The sequence below is a fragment of the Phaethon aethereus genome (genome assembly GCF_964289735.1).
Source record: "Phaethon aethereus genome assembly, chromosome: 4".
In the NCBI taxonomy this organism is placed as follows: domain Eukaryota; kingdom Metazoa; phylum Chordata; class Aves; order Phaethontiformes; family Phaethontidae; genus Phaethon; species Phaethon aethereus.
Window position 1 is genome coordinate 30,589,379 of NC_138578.1, and position 20,157 is coordinate 30,609,535.

General features: G+C 37.8%; 1 protein-coding gene across 1 annotated transcript in view; it reads right to left on the reverse strand.

Moving 5' to 3' along the window:
• Positions 1-20,157, reverse strand: part of RAP1GDS1 (Rap1 GTPase-GDP dissociation stimulator 1) — a gene marked incomplete at both ends in the record, with an annotated part of 99,298 nt that overhangs the window by 47,076 nt on the left and 32,065 nt on the right. Inside the window, one exon of the mRNA XM_081998885.1 lies at positions 17,868-17,975. Coding sequence (XP_081855011.1) covers positions 17,868-17,975 — 108 coding nt within the window. The remainder of the gene's footprint in view (positions 1-17,867; positions 17,976-20,157) is intronic.

A 20,157-nucleotide genomic window follows, 5' to 3' on the forward strand; every position in this document is an offset into this window, starting at 1 on the left:
TTACTTTATATGACGTGCTCATAGAACTTAATTCTTTGCCATTCCTAATCAGCTGATCTTTATAAGATGACTCTGTGTTACATAGATTACAAAATACAGATACATACTCATGCATACATAGGGAAACTACTGGGGAGACCAGTAGAAAGACCAGTCATGGAGCGATATGCAGCATCCCAAAATACTATGTAAAAATCAAGGAATGGTACTCTGAAGTGATTAATTATTGGAAATGTTCAAGGAATGATGGGGGAAAGGCCCTGCAGAGGGCACAGCTTAATGCAGTGTCGGAGTCAGAAACTGGAGAAGAGGGAGAGTTAAGCAGATCCTGGTCTACTCCTCTTACACTCAGCTTGAGTATCTTCTATGTTACTCTGCTAAAGCTACAGTAGCTCCAGTACAGTTTCAATAGAAGGGAAAGGGAAAAATAACACTGAGTTTCTTGTAGTAGAGATCAAAGGTTCAGGACAACACTTTTCCTTTTTCTGCCTGTACTAGAGAGGAATTCTGCAGCTTCTCCCACCTAGCGTTGCTTGCCAACAGCTCTGTAGCAAACTGAAAATTATCATTGATTTGACTGCAATTAAAGATAAGGTACTAGATGCTAAAACATATTTTGCTAATGCTTTCAAGTAACAGCATATTTGAGATGAATATTAGTGTGACATACAATATGATTAGATGGCAGCTATCACTTTAGGAAGCAGCATGACTCCTTAAGCCACTCATAATGGAAGATACTTGCATTCTCCAAAGATGGCTGTGAGATGCTCTAATTGATGACTTTTGCAGAACAAATCCATCTGCATGCAAGTCTGTTGTTCGACAACCCTGTCTCACAGGGGCACTTTTAAGCACTACAACATGCACAAACCCCCTCACATCACTTAAAATAAAAGCTTTACAGTAAGTACAAGTTAAAATTTTAAAAAATTGCTACAGCTTGCCAGTAACAGTGAGAAACAGATGTAGACATTTCAGAGTTGAAAAGACAGGCCTCTGGCACCCTTGCGCTGGTGCAAGAGCTATCAAGACAGGCTGGGCAGCAATAGTAGTGATCAATGGATTTTGGTTTTATATAGTATGTTTCAAATCTGGGAGAAAAGGGAGCAATATTATATACTCTTGGACAGCAAAGGAGGAGCCTTAACTAATCCAATAGTTTTTTCAAGACAACGTTCTCTGTTTTCCCCCTAAACAAGTAAATGCTTATTTTGTGCACCACAACTAGCTAGCAGCAGTTTGCAACCACTCTTTAGCTGTGCTCCACCTGTGAATTGGTAATGACCTGTGACAGGGCTCACCACCTCCTCTCTCCCCCTCCTCCTCCTCCCTTTCCCCATTCTCAGGGCTGCAATTGATTTTTGACTTTGTGGCAGCTCCAGGACAATGCCTGCTGCCTCTGAGCATGGCAGAGACCCACTCGAGTTGACCCTGAACAGAAGCCAGCAGAAGCCGGGCAGAAGTGACTCACATGGGTTTTGTGGCTCACATACAGTACATACATGCTTCAGTGGCTGGGTGCCAGTGATGTTTAGGTGACCAAAATGGACTAAGAGGAGAGAATTTCAAGTCTGGATTGCAGTAATGCCTCTCTATTTCTGTATTCAATTCCATCTTGGGATGCTGGCGTTTGGCTAGGACTACTCATCTACAATATGTCAGTGATGACACCTGATTATAAACAGATTAGGTATAAAATGAGGATTGATTAATTTCAACATATCATGTATAATGTAAGTGCTAATTATTATTAACCTGTTTGCAGTCTAGTTAACTGCAGTTTTTGAAAGGCACTGAGAAACCCTCACAGAAGATATAATGTAAAGGCTCATATGGCTCCTTTAGGAAGCTTTTATAAGTTCTGACACACAGCGTATACTTAGTAGATGTATTCTCCCATGGATATATAAAGATGAAAGAAAAGTTTGAATTCAGAGAAAATCACGTCAGGACTAAAGACTGGCCCAGACATCTTAGCTGTCCGTTAAAGAAGAGATCCTCCTTCTCCCTTAAGTTCAAAACTGAAAGTACAGAATTCATAATTGAAAATGTAGATATCTGTGAACCTGTATTAGTAGGCAGGACACATTAATGCATTTTCTCCTGCCACGCTCCTGAGATATACAGTATCCAGTCTTATTTTTATGATCTGTAGTTTGATGGACTCATTACTGTGCAAAGAATAAATTACATAAATAGAACAAAATATATCCTGCAAGAAGTGGGAAAATAAAATTATAAATGCTTCTCCAGGCCACATGTGTGTAGTAGATATGCACTGATTTATTTTAGTAAGATAAGCAAGTGAGCACCAATAAAAGCACAGGGCTTAACAGACCTGTCGGAAATTGGGAAATCAGCTAGCTGGGATCACAAAGATGAAAACAGACCACTGAGTTTTTTCTTGCTCTTATGCAGGTGTGCCTCCTGTACTGCTTATATTCCCCCCTTCAAACCAACATCCCACTGCTTCTTGTTACCCAGTCCGAGTACCAATGTCAAACTTTTGCTAGTCACAAAAGAGGGAAGACTGATTATTTTGACCCGCAGCAAGCGTATCTCTCCTATCACTGAGCAGGGACGCACTTACCTCCCCTCTACCCTCAGTGCCTGCTCAAGCGTAATTGTTTGTGGGGAAAAGCACATTATTCTGGCATCAGGCAAAAGAATAGCTACTAACTATGCGGCCCACAGTGCTCTCCAAGGCGTTTTTGCTAGTAATTGCTTGGGTGTAAAAAATGCCATGGGGCACTTCAGCTTGCCTACTCCAAGTCTGCCTAAACTCTGCTCTTCCTCCGCAGAACACTTAAAATTTACACTTGGTGTAACATACAAATTAATCCAGTGTCAAAATAGAGATGTGACAGTATGACATTAAATCCTTGCAGGTAGTTTATAGTACATCCTCCGTATAAGGCATCCTAAGGGAATGTGCCAATAAAATTACTGTTAAAACCTCATGCACATTACTCTAAATTGTCCTGTTCTGTATGTGCAGAACAAATGCATTTTTTTCAGGGATTCTGTCTTCATCGCATTGAAGTTCTAATAAAGAAGGTGGGAAAAAAGAATGTGCTGAAATATACAAATTAATTTCTTAAGCCACATGTAATTGGCAGACATTTTAGTTAATCAATCTTTCTGGTGGGCTTTTGAAATGCTTACACAAGCAAGGGTATTTTGATTGCAACAAGGTATCTTATATATAAACCCAAAATTGCCTTGTTAAATCTGGCATTTTTGGTCATGATTTTTATATTTTTTTTTAAACAAGGAGGGCTTAACAGGCCAATGATGCACAGGGCTGCCCTTTGGAAATTGTGAAGGCTGAATGAAGATCTTCAGCCACTCTTCACTTGTCTGAAGAGTCAACTGTACGCTCAGTTCAGGTAGTAAGTGTTGAAATACATGGCTGTAGAAGAAAATACCCAGTTGGAGGTTTTGAAGATGATTTCAGCAAAGCTGTAGGTATAAGCAGTTTGTCTGTCTCTTAGAAGTTCCCAAATGGGACAATTACTTTGTGGCTACTTACAAACATGAACTAAGAGTCTTGTATATGACTCTGTGCACATGTATGCATGCAGTTCTAGGCCCCGTTCTGTAGGATGCACTGAAGGTATAACTGGTAGGAAGGGACTGCAGCTACAGACAGCACTGAAAAGCAAGCTGAGATTTTTTTCTCCTTGTTTTCCACTTGCAACTAGAGAATGGCATGGTTGTTAGGGCAGGGGCATTAGGAAGTACGGATATAGACTGCCCATGCACCTCTGTCTCTTTTTTGCTCAGCTCCATATAACACGAGTCCTGTATAAATGCAGAAAAGGCAAAGGGACATAAGACAGGGACAGAAATTAAGGAAAGTGTGTGTATGTGGCATTATTCTTTTGGAGAGAACAGAGAATGGTCATGTTTATGTAGCAGTATTTTCACTGTGATTGATTGTAAAAACCATGATTTGGCTTTCCTTCTGCAGAACGTAAGACTGGAAGATCACACACCAATGTTGCCAAAAGGCTAGTGCCCATACCACTGCCTGGGGCTAGAAGAAACAGTTTGGGGCTTGCTGAAAATTAGAAAATGCTAATGGTTTTAGCATAGGCAACCTTGCCTTTATTTGTTCTCTTCAGAGTCTGGAGAAGGCCTGCCTGGCTTCCTGTCTACATGTATATGCACGGAAGAGGTATTATTTTTTCAGGATATGAATCTGCTGCATGCTAGTTTCATTCTGAGCATCCTAGTAAATCATTAGAGGCTAAACTATTTTGAAAACTTATTTCAATTGTAGTCTTTTGAATTGCTACCTCAATGTATTGTCAACTGTAGTTGGAGCAAGTAAAACCAAAAGTTTCTCTAAGAGCAAGAAAGATCTAGGTAAAATCTTCACCACATAATCTCCTTCCTTGCTTTCTGTAATGGAGAAAAAGGAAATTATAGCCAACATTAATCACATGCTAAAAGGTTACCATTATGCTTACCAGTTTAACTCCTTTAGCAGAATTGCAGTCCCTTTCAAATCTGTTCAATTTGTCTCTTAAGGAAACCTAACAATCTAGGACGCCTGACGTTAGGGTGCCACACCTCAAAATCCTTTTGCTATATGTGATATCGAGATCTCAAATGCTTTCTTTTAAAGCCTGATTTTCAGTCTGCGTGAACAAACCCACCCACAGAGCACCCACTGCCCCCTATCTTAAAGCAAAGAAACTATAGGACTGTAATAATGCTGCCTTAGGAACAGCCCTTTTGCACACAATATAACACAGTGATGTGCCATGGCAGCATAATTGGGGGAAAAAACTTCTAAGGTTAAACCTGCAGCTTTAGATGTCTCTTTATATCACCAGATATCAATACAAAGGGTATGTTAGATCACATAGTGCCAAAATCTTATTAATGTCATAGCTGTGTGATTAAAATGCCAATATCCTTGCTTTTCATGGTTTTTCCAGTGCCTGAAGTCAAAATAATAAAGGATGTGGGCAGGAAATTCTTTAATGCCATAGATCAGAGCTGGAGAGCTGAGCACCGTGGCTACCAGACTGCTTAATTAAGTAGCAGAAATCACTATAGGAAAAAATCCAATGAGTGTCTCAAATTAAATTCTACACTCTCTCAGCTCTATTTCTTGTGAAATTTCACTCCTCTCTATTCACTCTTTTCTCCTCTCTGCATCATTTCATCCACTTTCAAGTGAAAGAAAAGGCAGGGAGGGGGAAGGGAAAGGCAAGGCATATCTGTCAGAAGTACTACTACTTGGCCCTTGCTAGCCGAAGAAGAAAACTGTAGGTTCACCGTTCCCATTCTCTATGAAAAATGAATTTAAGTTACACTATTAGATGTAGCCCAACAGTAGTGAATGCTAGCACTGCAATAATTCCCATGTTGTGGAGCTTTACATGAGAAATGAGGCACACCACAGAATTGTAAATGAGCAGCTTCCTGAGTGTCCTCTTTATTAAGCCAACCGTGTTTGCAGTGTAGTCTTTTGAAAAATTTATGTATTTCTAGCTGCAAAGATGTTTTATAAACCTCCTGAAACTACTGCAGAAAATTACCTTGGCTTTATAATGTTCCTCCTACATGTACTCTCATCAGAAAGAGAAAGATGAATACATGAATAAATAATGATAAGCCACGTATATCATGAAAGGAACCTTCCATCTGCTCTTTCAGAAGCCAGAAGGGAGCAGAATGAAGGGAGCAAGGGATATCTTTCTAACTGGCACATTCTCCTAACCACCACAGTAAAAAAAGTTCACGTGACCAAGAGCAAGTATTGATGCTCTCTCCATATACGGCCTCCCTCGAGAAGCACTGTCTGTCTCTCTCTCCATAGCCTCCTACTGTATTTTCCAAACCACAGAATGGAGGTTTTAGTCTGACTACAAAAGCACAAAAAGTGGGTTGTGAAGAAGCTCAGTGAAACAAATGATGTGCTCTCATGCAACAAAGAATGCACCACTGATAAAAAGGTTTTTGCTTAACATACCTTAGCCAAAAAGACCATTCCAATTATCGAGTTGTTTTTAGAGATAAAAGTCCTCTAATAATACTCTAAATTTATAGAAATAAATATACAAATATAACTTCCTTTTGGCATGCTCCTCCTCGCATGGGGAAATCCCCACAAATACAATCTGCTTGCTCACCTATCCTTCAAACTAGACCCCCAGGAGGAAGGGAGGGAGGACTCTCCCTTAGCTGTGCAAAAGCTTCCATCATGGTGTTTGCTCTGTTCTGTCTCTGCCAGCAGCAGCAGGGCAACTTCAATTCCTATTTTTAATGAAGAAACTGAGATAGTGCACCGATGTTTGTAATTAAAAACTCAGCTCTAACAAGGAAAGGAAGGACAGATGGAGAGACAGATTCATTAACCAACTAGCTGCATGATTCCCACTGATTAAATTCTCCAAAAGCTATGTCCAAAGAATAAAAGTGAATTTCAGAATGAGACCCACCCCTTGAATAGCCTGTTGCAGATACCAGTGAAGTAATTTAATAAAAATACATGCCAGCTTTGCCTTACACTTAAGAAATATGCACATCAGTACTTGCACAGATATGTCACAGCACAGGGCAGAATATTAAAGCTAGGCAGCTCGGACCTTCTGAGTTCCTGAACTGGATCTAGTTTAGAGCCCTGACACAGTTTGGTGGATTTATCTGAACTGTTAGTTCTCCCGCTCTCCCTTCTGACTCACCCTCTGCAGGAGGTAACCTCTTTGGTAGCACAGTTGCTGACAGAGTTTGATATTAGTGACTCAGCTGCCAAATTCGTTGTCTGGCATCTTAGTACAAATGTCATCTACAAGCATCTTCTTGTTTTATTCAGCCTGTGTGGACATTTTAATCTGCCTCCTCTGTTACTTGTACTAGCTGGACTTACTACAGGACCCTGGGTAAAGCCTTACGTACCCTCATGCTTTAGCTTTTCAATCTGTATAACAGAAATACTAGGCCCACAGTGTAAAAATCCTTTTTCCAAATTAATTTCTGTTTAAAAATCAAATCAGATTTGAAAGCTGAGCATTATATACACAGGAAATGTTTCATATTCCTTTTAAGCAATCTCTTAAGACTGCTCTCAAGCAAGCTTAAATGCCTGCTGTAAAATTCTGCCTAGTGCTTATTGGAAGAGTACCTCTACATACAAAGGAATTTTTTAGGTACTGATGTTTTTAAAAAGTTTTGCTGCCAAAGTAGCTTAAGGAAAAGCTAGTCTAAAATAGATCATGTTTGTAATCATAAGGGACTAGGACAAAACTAAGAATGAAATTTCAGACCTGACGTTGTGAATTGCATGATCACTAACTATTTTTTGTAAAAAGCAGGCCTTTTCTTTTGCTTCTGTATTGCATTTCAAAAATGCAATCTAAAAAGAAATTTGTCAATTCTATTATCTGGAACTGCTATTCACTGATGCCTTCTGCAAAGAAAATATATATAATATTTAATCTTTATTTGGCACATTGTGTATTCACTGAATAGCACTTGGAATTTAACACTTGAATAAACATCATTTAACTATCTGGCACTAACTAAATACATCACTATTAAGAGGAATTTATGTAAAATATAATCCCACTAAGCAGCAGTGATTATCATTCAGTATCATTAGGGTATGTCAGTTTACTGGGAGACAGTCCAATAAAAAGCAGTCACCTTGATTTAGTATGTTCCAATTAAATAGGTATACTGTAATAATATATTATGTACAGCACTTATGATGAAACATTTCTGGATTATGTGTGTACAGTGCCATGAAAAGGCAACAGCTTCATGAGCTAAGATGCAACAAACATTCTTCTTCAGCAAAAAGGAGGAATGCTTTGTAACACAGTATTTGAGTCCAAACTCCCTCTTACAAAATACCCATCGCAATCCCCAACTTTCAGAAATTAATTTGACTAGAAATCTCCCCAGGTAAACTTAATGGACTGCAATGAACTTAACGGGCTGAGCTGGCCCAATTCAATTTGAACCTCTGGCTCGGCTACAAGAGATTATCTGCACCACAAGCAGACTAGAAATTCTTGCTTGTATGAGTACACTGGCCTAAGACACACGTCTTTCGTTTGACAGCTTCCTACCTGCAAACCCTTACTGCTGATGCAGCTATACTGTCAAAAGCTACAAAAACAATAAACGTCTGTTTTGTTGGTAACGTTACTTTCAGAAGGATCTGGTGCAAGGTATTGTAGCAAAGGAATTTTTAGCCAGTAGAAACTGTATCTGTACTAAGATGGTTTGCATCCTCACTAGTGCAAAAGCAGGTCTAAGCCTTCCCTAGCAGCAGAACATGAAACCTTCCTCAGGGTTTTATGTACTATCTTAATTTCCTCACCAAAACTCCCTCCCTCTATGAAAATATTCCCATAAAAATTTTTTTCCTCTGTAATCCATTATGACCATTTATGTGAGCATAACACTTGATTTTATGCATACAAGCCAATCAAAATGATTTTTGGTCATGCAAAATATTACCAATTATGTTAAATGTTATATTAACTTCTACTAGTATAAATGTTGTAAAACAATTCAATGGCAAAAGCTAAATGCTTACGTCATGCTTTTTCCTTTATTTTTATAGCTTTATACTCTCCATCAAGAAAGACAGGTTTATGTGACAGTCAGCAAAGACAGTGTACTAAGAAATAAACTAGAAATCCACCTTTGAAGGAAGAACACTTTCCTTGACACCTACTGTCATATAAGAATCAAGACTGATGGTAACCCCAAACAAAAGAATCGCTAAAAGAGGCTGTACATACTTTGGCTCTGAACTTGCAAATGCCTTGCCACGTATATAGCTTTATACATACAAATATACCTCTTGAGCCCGGTGGGACTATCAGAACGTAAGTATCTATGTCTTTAAAGGTAAGAATATATATAAATGTTGGCAGAATCAGGACCTTTCTTTACATTCCTTTCACTCTGTGAAAAGAAGAATTTTACCCTGTGTTCTAAATGTGTTTAACTGCAGTAACTAAAGCTAAATAAATAGTGAGCTAAATCAATAGAGATACTGAGTGTAAGCAGTTGTTGTAAGAGGCTGTGGTTATTATGAAGATATGGCATCCATTGCTGGTTAGGTACCTGCATTTAGCTTGTTTTCTTTCAAAGATTTTATCTTTAAATCTATTCCTCCCTTCTCCCATTTCTCTTCTTCCTCTAAAAAATGTTATGCACTACTTTGTTCCTTGTTACTCATCCACTTACTTTCATTTCTTCCTTTTTCATTTCTATTCCATCTCCCTCCCTTGGTTTCAGTAGACATTAAATACATTATCCCTCCACCACTGAAGTCCAAGGAAGCTCGATCAAGGTTTAGCAGTTGCTAAACAGACACCACTTCAAGTCTCCAACATGCAAAGAAAAGAAGTTGTACAACATACTACTCTTAATACTTTTGTAGTTTCCAAGACAAACCAGGAACAATAAAGTATTAAAATCTTTGTCATGGGCTAAGGTCACCGTCTTCCTAAAGAATACTTTAATCTCAGCAGATAACTGTAGACTTCAGTAGACAATTAGCAATAATACTGTTTTGTTTTTGTCTTTTTTGAGGAGGATGTTTCCTTTTCATATACACCATAAATGTCTGTTGCCTCTTTGAATGTTCAGGCTGGGACACTTAGATACCAGGACTAACATGCAAGTATGTCTTTGCTGTGTCTGAGTATACATACATCCACGGGTGGCCTCCTCCTCCTCCTAAGATCACAGGTGGGTGACATACACTAGGGATCACTGGAGGGCAGATCTGAGTAGGATCAAAAATCCACCTGTAACAGAGACTGCTGCTAAGAAGAAAGGGAGATGCTAAAGATCAAAGAGCAGAGAATAGCTCTATTTGTCATTGGACTTAATTCTACTAGTTATCAGTTGGTTTTATAGGCCACTGATCCAATTCGTACTATTGTCTCCCCACTTGCTTGTGCTATGCTACCTTGATGTGCTTGTGCACTGGTTTGTGTTTACAACTTACTTGTTAGCAATATGTATTAAATCTGTGGGGAGGTTGAGTGCTCTCTTTTTATTTATATGAAACAACAGTAGCCAAAAGTTAATCCTACATGTAAGGGTCAGAATAGGGCCTACAGACAATTATTGTTTTGTTTTCAACTATAATGCTGTGCAAGCATTCACAGTCATGACAGCATTGTTACTTGGTCACAATCCACATGAAATGATTGTCACCTCATTTACACCTCGTTTTACTCTTACTCTGTTCAAACACTCTCTTCAGAACAGAGAAAGGTTAGTTTGGTGATGTTTAAGGACAGGTTTGCTTGAGCAAGCTGTGAAATGTAGCGTTTTTTCTCCATGCTTCAGCAAGGGAAAGGAATAAGCTTAAAATGTCTAGCCAATAGGAAAAAAATAAAGTGATTTCAGGTAATGTTTATACCTTAGAATAACTCTGCTAGGACAAAAGGTTTTACAACTTAATTTTTTCTGTGTTTGGGGTTGGAGGGTAGAATGTCTTTTACTTTCATACTAATGTGTGAGAGGATAATGGAAACAAAAGATTAAATGACTGTTGCTTAATCCCGTGTGTACTAAAGAGGTACAAGATTTCACTGAAATCAGATGGCACTCTCATGTGCTAAAAGTTAAGCAGATAGCAGCTTACCTGACTCTGCAATGAATAAAAAAAGAGTATATACACTGAACTGTCAAAAACTTGAGGGTGGTGAAACACTGGCACAGGTTGCCCAGAGAGGTGGTAGATGCCCCATCCCTGGAAACATTCAAGGTCAGGTTGGATGGGGCTCTGAGCAACCTGATCTAGTTAAAAATGCTCACTGCAGGGGGGTCAGACTAAATGACCTTTAAAGGTCCCTTCCAACCCAAACTATTCTATGATTCTATGAAAATGTCCAAAAAGGAAACACATTAAAATAGGTAAAGCTCTCATATTTTTATAAACCAAAGGCATTAATAGTGACAATAATACATTTAAAATTTCAGAGAAGCAATTTTTTTTTTAGTTGAACCCTGAATTTAAATATTACAAAACATTGTCTCTAAATTCTCCATGATTGTTCTTCTCCAGTAGAGGAATCGTTCCATCTTCCACGGCCAGTGAAGATCAGAATAAGGAACAGCAAGTAAAGGAAGAGCATGAGAACTAACTAAATTCAACAACATATGGAAGTCACAGCTATAAAGAACAGAATAAAATGAAGAATTTCCAACTCAAATATAACCTCTGTGTTAACATATGGTTGTGAGAACTGGAAATCCACCAAAACATTAAAGACAGGAAACTAGATGCCTTTGAAAGCAAATGCCTACAGAAGATTCAGGGCATTGGATGGAAAGTTTAATCACTGATGAAGGAATGTGAGAAATCTGCAGTCTCTGCAGTAATCCAACATTTTCTTAAGCACTCCAGATGCTAACACATCCTCCTCTGTGATGCCACCAAATAGGAACCAATGCATTTCAGAAAACCCACTGGTGACTCTCAAGAGAAAACCTGAACAGAAGCTTTAGGTAGGAGGGCTGAGCTCAGGATCTCAACACCACAGAGCTGAACAGCAGGAAGTGATGGCAGAGGCTTGCTAGCAGTTGCTCCGGAAGTCTGTAACATAATGTTATTTTCTCTGATACAACACAGTGAGTATACTCAAAACAAAATATGGCTACAGTATATAGCCAAAATATGTTTTGGGGCAAAACAAAATAGCATATAGAAACTGCGTTCATTACAGGGAGAAAAATGACATGCCAAAGAAGCCTTAGAACAATGCTGACATTTCCAGGTTCAAACATGAATTTAAAGTTTCCATGTGTCATTTGATGGTTCTTTGCGTTACCAGGTATCAGCATAGCTCAACAAATAGAAAACAGGGCATCTTAGCCAACCACATCTTCAAGGTAAAGTGCATTATTTTAAACCTTCTTCTTTGAACTGCAGGAGCTTTCAAAAATTTCTAAATTCCTTTCAAAATTGGGGTCCTGCTCTCTCACTTAAGCTTATCTTTATTGGTGTGATTTTGCTTAACCGTTTTCACACACAAACTTGTAAACTCATACTCTTAGCCTCCCAAAAAGTATATGTAAAAAAATGTTTCAAATGCATGTGCTAACTTTTGCACTTCAATTACATGTCAGACATTTTTCAGAGTCGGGTCCTGAAGGCTGGGATTAGTGGGCATTTTCAGCCTCTTACACTGCGTATATAAGAGCCAAAAATAACATTCTCATCAGACTTTTAGATTTCTCATTTATCAAAACTGGGTTATTTATGTCTGCTATAACCTCCTGTATCTGAAATGCAGCATGTCTAGACTAGCAATAACACTTTTTTTGTTGTTGTTACTGCAATAATTATGTCCCAGAAGGCCTGTGGTTTAAAAGAAAACTTCTATTTCCTTCTTTTTTTCTTGTTCTCAGGCAGTCCTTTCTTGTGGACCTCTATTTTAGGATCTTAGGATAACTGCACTTTTCTGAGAGGCACAATATTTATGAGATGAGTCTTAATAGGTATGAATCTGTATATGTTGATATAAAATGATGGCCAATATTGTTTTTTGTTGTATTTCCCTATACAATACAATTAACCTATTGTTCCCTAAATCCAATAGTAAATACCCGTATTTTTCTTAGGGTGCAAGATAAAAAAATAAAGCTTTTACTACTACTTCGCAGAAATGTAAGCATACGAGCTTTCAAAATACTTTTCTTCAGTGCATAAATGCTTTACTCATTCTTTTGACAAGCTTTTTTTTTTAAAAAAGAGATTCCAAGCTGCAAAGCATACATTAAGCTATCATGTTTTTCTCTGTTAGTTTAGCCTGCCGTTGATTAATGCCTAAATTAAAAATATCTGAGCCAATAAAATCATAAATGGATGTAGTTGTACTCATTGTGCCACAGATCTTTTTCTACATATAACTAGTTTGGTTCTAACTACTATGTTATTTGAATTATGATAGTAAACCATCTAACATTGTACTTTTAGAACAGAACTCTTGAAACCAATAATTGTCATCTTTTTCACAAGGTAGGTTTTGGTTTCAAAATAGAAAGTACCTTGAGCTTGTAACATTCAGCTGTTTTCTATTATTCACTATAACAAGATTCAGTAATATGGCCAGTCTAATGATGCCACTGGAGCTGGTGTTTTAATACTGTCATTTTTCTACAGTATTTGGACTGAGAATTTCTGTTGGTCAGGAAAGCAAATATGCCTCCCTTGCATTTTTGGCATAACTTTCAACACCACTTGTACGTAGGAGAATGAGATTTCAGAGAATGTTCTTCTGTAAGTTGTCATTAAAAAAGAACCCCACAAAATACCCTTGAATTTCAAAGTTGCTAAATATGACAGAAACTTAGCAAAAATATCAGAGCAAATATACAACTTCGATAACTATGGCTAAGACCTTAAGGTAGATGGCTGTGGGCTGCAGACAAGTATGTGATATTTGTGTGTTGGTCAGAGGGCAGCCTGAAGCCCAGGGGGAAGGAACTTGCTCACCCTTCTGCAGCGAGCACAGAGAGGGGACACAACTGCATTTCTCTGAGAAAAATGCATCCAGATTCACCTACCAGAGCTCTCCTTCCCCCAATTTCCTCTTGTGTTTTTTTCTGCAGACTTCATTACTTCTCTTCTTTACACACATTATTATAAAGCAGCTACATGATAAGCTGTTTACTACTCTAGCCCATTTTTTGGGGGGGAAGGGGGGAGAGAACCCCTGTTTGTAAAAAGTCTCAAATTATAATGTAAGGGGTTCTGACATATTAAGTAGAAAATTAAATATAATTTTGCAATGCGCAGTTAATCTCAGAAGGTTTTTTTAAAGCTGAATCAAAAAAGCTGCAGAACCTCAGAATCATATTCTCTGACAAAGTAATACCTTGCGTTTTCCCTTTTCTGATTGTTATGATCATTCTATGCTCCATATTACTGTAAACAGTCTGCTTCCAGATCAGCAAAAGACAGTAACACATCAAACCATGCCTATATAGAAAGAATCAAAATTCTATGGAGCAGACAATGGTGTGATTTGGTTTAATATATAGTTTTTAAAAGAAAACACATGCAACATATGAATCTCACATCCTGATTCAGCAGAAGCCAGAAGACCGTGTTTCATTTAGTGCATGGTTGAGCTCTATTTCTTTTGCTGTTAACATTGCTTATGGATCATGAACCACAGCCTTCCTTAAAAAATCTAAATTATGGGAAGTTTAGCAGCCTAGAGATGGTGGGTGGAAAGAGATCAAGCATTCGTGTTTTACCTTCAGAAGTAAGGTGGACAGAATCACAGCTTACATGAATGAGGTGGATCCACAGAGGTGAATGGAGCTGTGCTGACTTACATTAGCTGGGAATCTAGACTAAGGCTACTGCATGTCTTCATCACTGCAGGCCTTATAGGTACAAAGTCCCCAGCTACACCAGATGACTTCACTGGGAATGCTGAAGGAAGTCCACACAAAATGAGGTATGTTCTTATTATTCTAAAGCATTTTTAATGCATGTTTATCTCTTATTCTTCTGTCGTTGTTCCCTCTTTCATCCTAAAGTCCCCAGTTTTATCTTGTGCCTCAAGCTAGGCCATATATAACTGGCATCAGCCAGACGTGCTGGTGACAGATAAGAACTACAATATCTGCATAAATAGGAATACACATCTTTCTAAACAATGTCTCCTAAAGAAACCATCTGAGCAGGATTTTCAGACCAGGGTGTCAGACGTGAAGGGCTATACAACCATCTCCCTAGACAAACAGTAGTTAAAACCATTTAAATTTGGCTTGCCAAATATTTACCAGCAGTTACCTCATTCAGCAAACTATTTGATTCACCCTTGTGTAGTATAGCATATGTGTGTGCACCTTAATTTGATTGGTGTGACAAATGGCAGAACAGCTCAAAGCCAGACAGGAGGTATCATGTTCCAGGGCACTACAGCCTGTCTGGGATTATCAAAAGATCATCTGTCAGAAGTGTAAAAAACAAAAGAAAAAGCAGCAGATTACATAAAAAGAAATTAAAAGCTACAATATTCATCACAACTTTGCCATCTCTTTCTATATGGTAGACAATATGGGAAGAAAGTAGTTTGTAACATTTCAACATAATGAAAAGTTAAAAGACTGTATGCAAAGTAAATGGAACTATAACTGTTACTGTATTGTTAGAGACTAAGGAATTTAACTTACGTTTCCACAGCAACCACAACCCTATGCTGCATGCATGCAGTTAGCAATTAAAAGCAGTGTAATGGTCTCTGAAACATTCATATGTACATGCAGTATGCCCAAACTGAAGTTGAGGAAATGATTATTTCCTTTGTTAAAAATCTCAGTGTTGTATTAACACAGGGTTTAACTGCTGGTTTTGGCTGGCAGTAGATGGGAGTGGGTTGCATTAGTATATTAGTAATATACTAAATTTTGTATAAGACAAAATAATATTTTTACTCTGAGTCTTAATGAGTTGTCACTTACAATACCACCATGAACCCCCAATGAAATCATAGTCTTATAAAATTCTCTTAAAATAACTCTATTCCTTGCATGGCTTATTTTTCTAGTGTTACTCTAATATCATGATTTACTGAACTATAATCACAATGTGTACTTCATTAATATAATCATACACATTGGAATATACTAAAGGAGAGCAGAATAATTGTTTGAGAAATCATTTAAATAATTTCTGTGTTGCCATTAACATGTAATTTTATAGAAAAAATCTGATTTCTAATTATTATTGTATAATAATTTATACACAGACACAGAGATACAGTATATATATACAATATGTACTGATATATATATCAGACATATTCTGATACAGATATATCATATATATGATAATACACACTGTAACTAAAACAATCAATCAATTAATAAAATCCATATTAAGATGTTAACTGGATGGATGAGAACTATGAGAAAGGACATTCATTTGTTGTTTGGTTAAAGGAAGGACAGTCATAATATATTGGTAGCCCAATAATAACTCAGAGACTGCAGCATTTAGAAAGCTGATTCTATACCTATTTCTTGAATCAATCTGTTACATGCAATTTACCTCATCATCTCTGAAGTCTTTTGAATGTACTGCTGTTCTCACAAATTTATTCCAAACCAGAAAACGGTCTTTTTTAAGGATTTTTTTTTCCCCAAATCATCAGACTATCTTGAGGACTAAAGCCTGTTGTCTAAAGAAACTCAGCAAAACTTAGTTATTGAAGTGTCTAATTCACTTGAAAGGGAATTGATATATAGGTTCCTAAATCACCAGAAAGCTGTTGAAAAAACTGTCCTATCTAACCCATCTAATTTTCAGTGAGTTATTTTAGTTGCCCTCAACCTTGGGCAACTGAAAATATGTGGAGCTGTATATCATATGGCAGCTCGCAGGGTCATATTCATGTTACTGATTTACACTTATAGAACATGGCAAATGGTGGAGGGATTATAGCTAAATTTTCTTAAACTTCTACCCAAAAGAGAGAGGTCAAAATCCTAATAATCTGCTTATCTGATCCAGCAGCTACAAGACTAGAAGAGAAAAGATTTTGGAAGGAAGAGCAAAGCCCTTGACTGAGACAGTCATCTGGTTGCAAGGAAGCATAGGTAAGTTTGCTGTACGTTAGTCAAAATTATTTTGGATCTGCCAAACTTGTTCTGTGACACAGCTATGTGACCTTCATAGGCAAAATAGTAAACTCTGTTATTTACACTAAGTACTTTGTCACTTTTCATACCATCTTCTTTTTAGTACTTATTAAGTATTAGACTTAAGAGTACTGGAAATACCAAATCCAATTGGACGTTGGGTTAAAGTATTGGAGATACCTTAGAAATAAACCCATGAGAAAAATCATTCGGCATCTTCAAAAAATGAGTTGATCTATAAAACAAATATTTTATTATTTACTGGCTAACATCTCCTTGCAAAATAATCAGAATTAAAACCCCTCTACCATTAAATGCAGGGACTGTTATAATCCATATTTGATTTGATATGGATGGTGCTTACATTCTGTTGCGAAAAACCTCATGAAGTATTTTACACCAACTATGCCAAAAGGCTGTGATTTATAGAACAACATCATGGGAAAGAAACAGGATATATTAATAGTATGTACTTTTGAGTGTATTGATATTTACAATGGACTAACTTTTTTAAAGAATTTCTAATCATGGCTTGTATCTATCCTGACAAGTTTTTCAATCTGAAATTGTACACAGATTTTTCTTCTGCCACCATCTGAAGCGCTAAGAAAGTTAAACTTGGAAAAGCCTTATAAGCTGCCATCTTCATTGACCATACATTTCTACCCGCTGTGAGTGGGGACACGCATTCTACAGCTTTTGAGGAAAAACACATCTTGTTCCATTCTTAAGTTATTTTTGTTATCATACCACATGTCAAATTTGGACCATCTTTGGATATCCAGCCTATTTCTGCTAATTGAGAGTACTGGAAATAAGAAATATGTGATCAGAAGTATGAGGAATAATACATTACAAATAGAAAACTATACTATTCTAACCAGAATTAGCAAGCAGTTGCCATATCCCTCTCACTATCCTATCAGGCTTGTTTGTCGATCCCAGTTCTTTGTTTCTTGAGTGATCAATTTGAAAAGTAATTGTGCTACTTCATCATATTAGAAAAAGGACTGGACTACAGCTGTTCCAAATATCCAGGTATTTACCTGTCAGTCTTTGTTGCTACCTGAATGTTAAAAAAACCAAAACCCAGAACAGCCAGTCCAGCAGCCTACTGCTTAAGTCAGTCCTTCTGCCACATTTTACTACTTCCATTTTAATTCACTGAACTCATCATACAATTTAAAATTTGAAAGGTCCATACAACTTACTGTTTTGTGCCAGAGCTTGAAGCAGACAGTCCAAGCATCCCTCTAAGCTATCTGCTGTGCTGTCAGTGGTTGTTATCTTCAGCTTTTTCAGGGCGTCACTTAGATTATCTGCTTGGTAAACACAAAGAAAAGAGAAATCAGTGTCCTCATCAATGTGGTAACAGCATTATAGCCTTGAATGTAAATAGTTACTGTAAAGTAAACAAGATCCTGTATCAATGAAGGCGGCAGGTATGGTCTGTATTCTGAGGATACAAAAAGCCAGGAGCCAAAGGTTATAGATGAAATTAAACTTGTCAAATTTAAATATACATTAATTATTCTGCATCTAAGAACAGGATGCCAGCAGGCACTTTATGAAATGCCACTGCAATTTAGCCATCAATATTTTCTCAGCCTAGCTGGTGCAGAAAATCAGCAGCCGTTTCTTTCCTTCTATCCTTGTGTGTGGGGAAAAAAACATGATGGAAATAAGCACATCTTGATTTTTTTTCATCAATAAAAGGAAAGTAATTGAAAATGCCATTTTCTGCATGCTGTGTAGGCTTCCATCTTGGCTACAGATTCACAGATCCCTAGTGCTAAGTTTATAGCCTTTTAAGTATTATAACATTTTCTACCACAATGTTACAAGCACCACTGTTTATATGAACCATGTTAACTCTTTAAATTCAACCGAGCTATAAAAACATAAGGCATCTTCTAGAAATAAGAAAGTTCTATTGTGGATTTCAGATAATTAAATAACTCTTTCCTCTTTAAAAAAAACCAAACAAACAAAACACAATACCCAAACCAAAACCACATAATATAATCCTGAATAGATGCATATTTTTTCCCATATAAGTTGAGGTAATATGACCACTACCACTTTGAATATTCTGTCTATTCATGAGCAAGGTGTAAGTGTTAGCAGCTGCAGCCCGAGACTCTTTGGTTTGCCCGCTGATAACTAACCTCACTCTGAATGGACTACCCTTTTAAAAAATGAGTGCTGATTCAGTCTCCATGCCAACTCTGTCAGTAAGCAGAAAGTGTTACTCAAAACAAATAATGTTACATAGTGTCTATCTGCCTCTTGTTCCCCACTGACTAACCAAAAAGCCTTGACCCAGGCCCTGCAGAACCGTAGGTACAGTTTCTTTGCAATGCATCGCTGTTATCTTCTGAGCCTGAATAGCAGCCAGTGCTGCCTCAGAGCTTCACACCAGTGTAGGAAGCCCTCTTCATAGACGGGTTGGCAGCTGCTGTGCTTTGCCTCCTCTTCACTTGCCCACATATGGGATGGTAAAAAATAAAGGAGGCATGGCAAGAACTTCCCTTTATGCTCCCTTTACTTGTCTTTGAGGCACTGACTGCCCAGTGGAGACACAGCAGGCATCCCATGAAGAGGGTGGAATCTCACTCCTCCTGGAGCTGCTCTGCTTCTCAGCCAAAGCTGTGGCTTTTGTTCCACTTCTGTTTTTTATAAGCATAAGCTTTTGTAGCCCAGTATCCCATATAAATAAAGGTCAGATGCTACGATGCTTCATTTTTGAAGTGCTCTGTATTTAGGTATGAAATTTGTCATGAAATTTTTTATCAGGCAGTTAGTTTGCCTATTCAATAATGAACATGTTCTTAGCTACACTATAGCCAGGAATCCCATTACTCTGTAAAAGCCTTTGGGGCAGCTGCATTTGGTTGTGCTCCCTGAGATCTTAAATCTGCCTTCCTACAACCTCTCCTTGCTATGGTGAATTGACACCTCCTGGAACAAGCTATCAAGATAATAAGTCCCCTGTACTGACTTATGTGACGCTCTAGCTGGCTTACTGCAGCACATCTACTAAATGACACATAATCAACACTAGAGCTGAATATGCACTGCAAAGTCTCATTGCTTAAATAAATTATTCAGAAAATATCACTGGAATTTATAAAAACGCACATGTGTAGGGTACCTAGTGACCAGCCCCAGTACTATAGTTTAAAATTGTGTGCTCCACCTCCTCCTATACGTTCCTCACCCACCTCCCTCTCATATTCTTCTCTTCAGTTTTCTACTAATATAGCCCTAAGTCTCTTCCATCCTACAGGCATCTCATCTTGCCGTATACCCACACACTTAGCTTTGAAACTGTAGCAACCGTTTATAGTAAGAGGACTAAATCTACTATATATATAAAAAGCAGGGGTTCCCACAATATGGGGAAGAAGAAAATGCATAGGTAAGAAATTCACCTTCACACCACATTTTGCACACTATGGGGGGAGGTTATTGCTATCAGAGAGCACATCCAGATTTTAT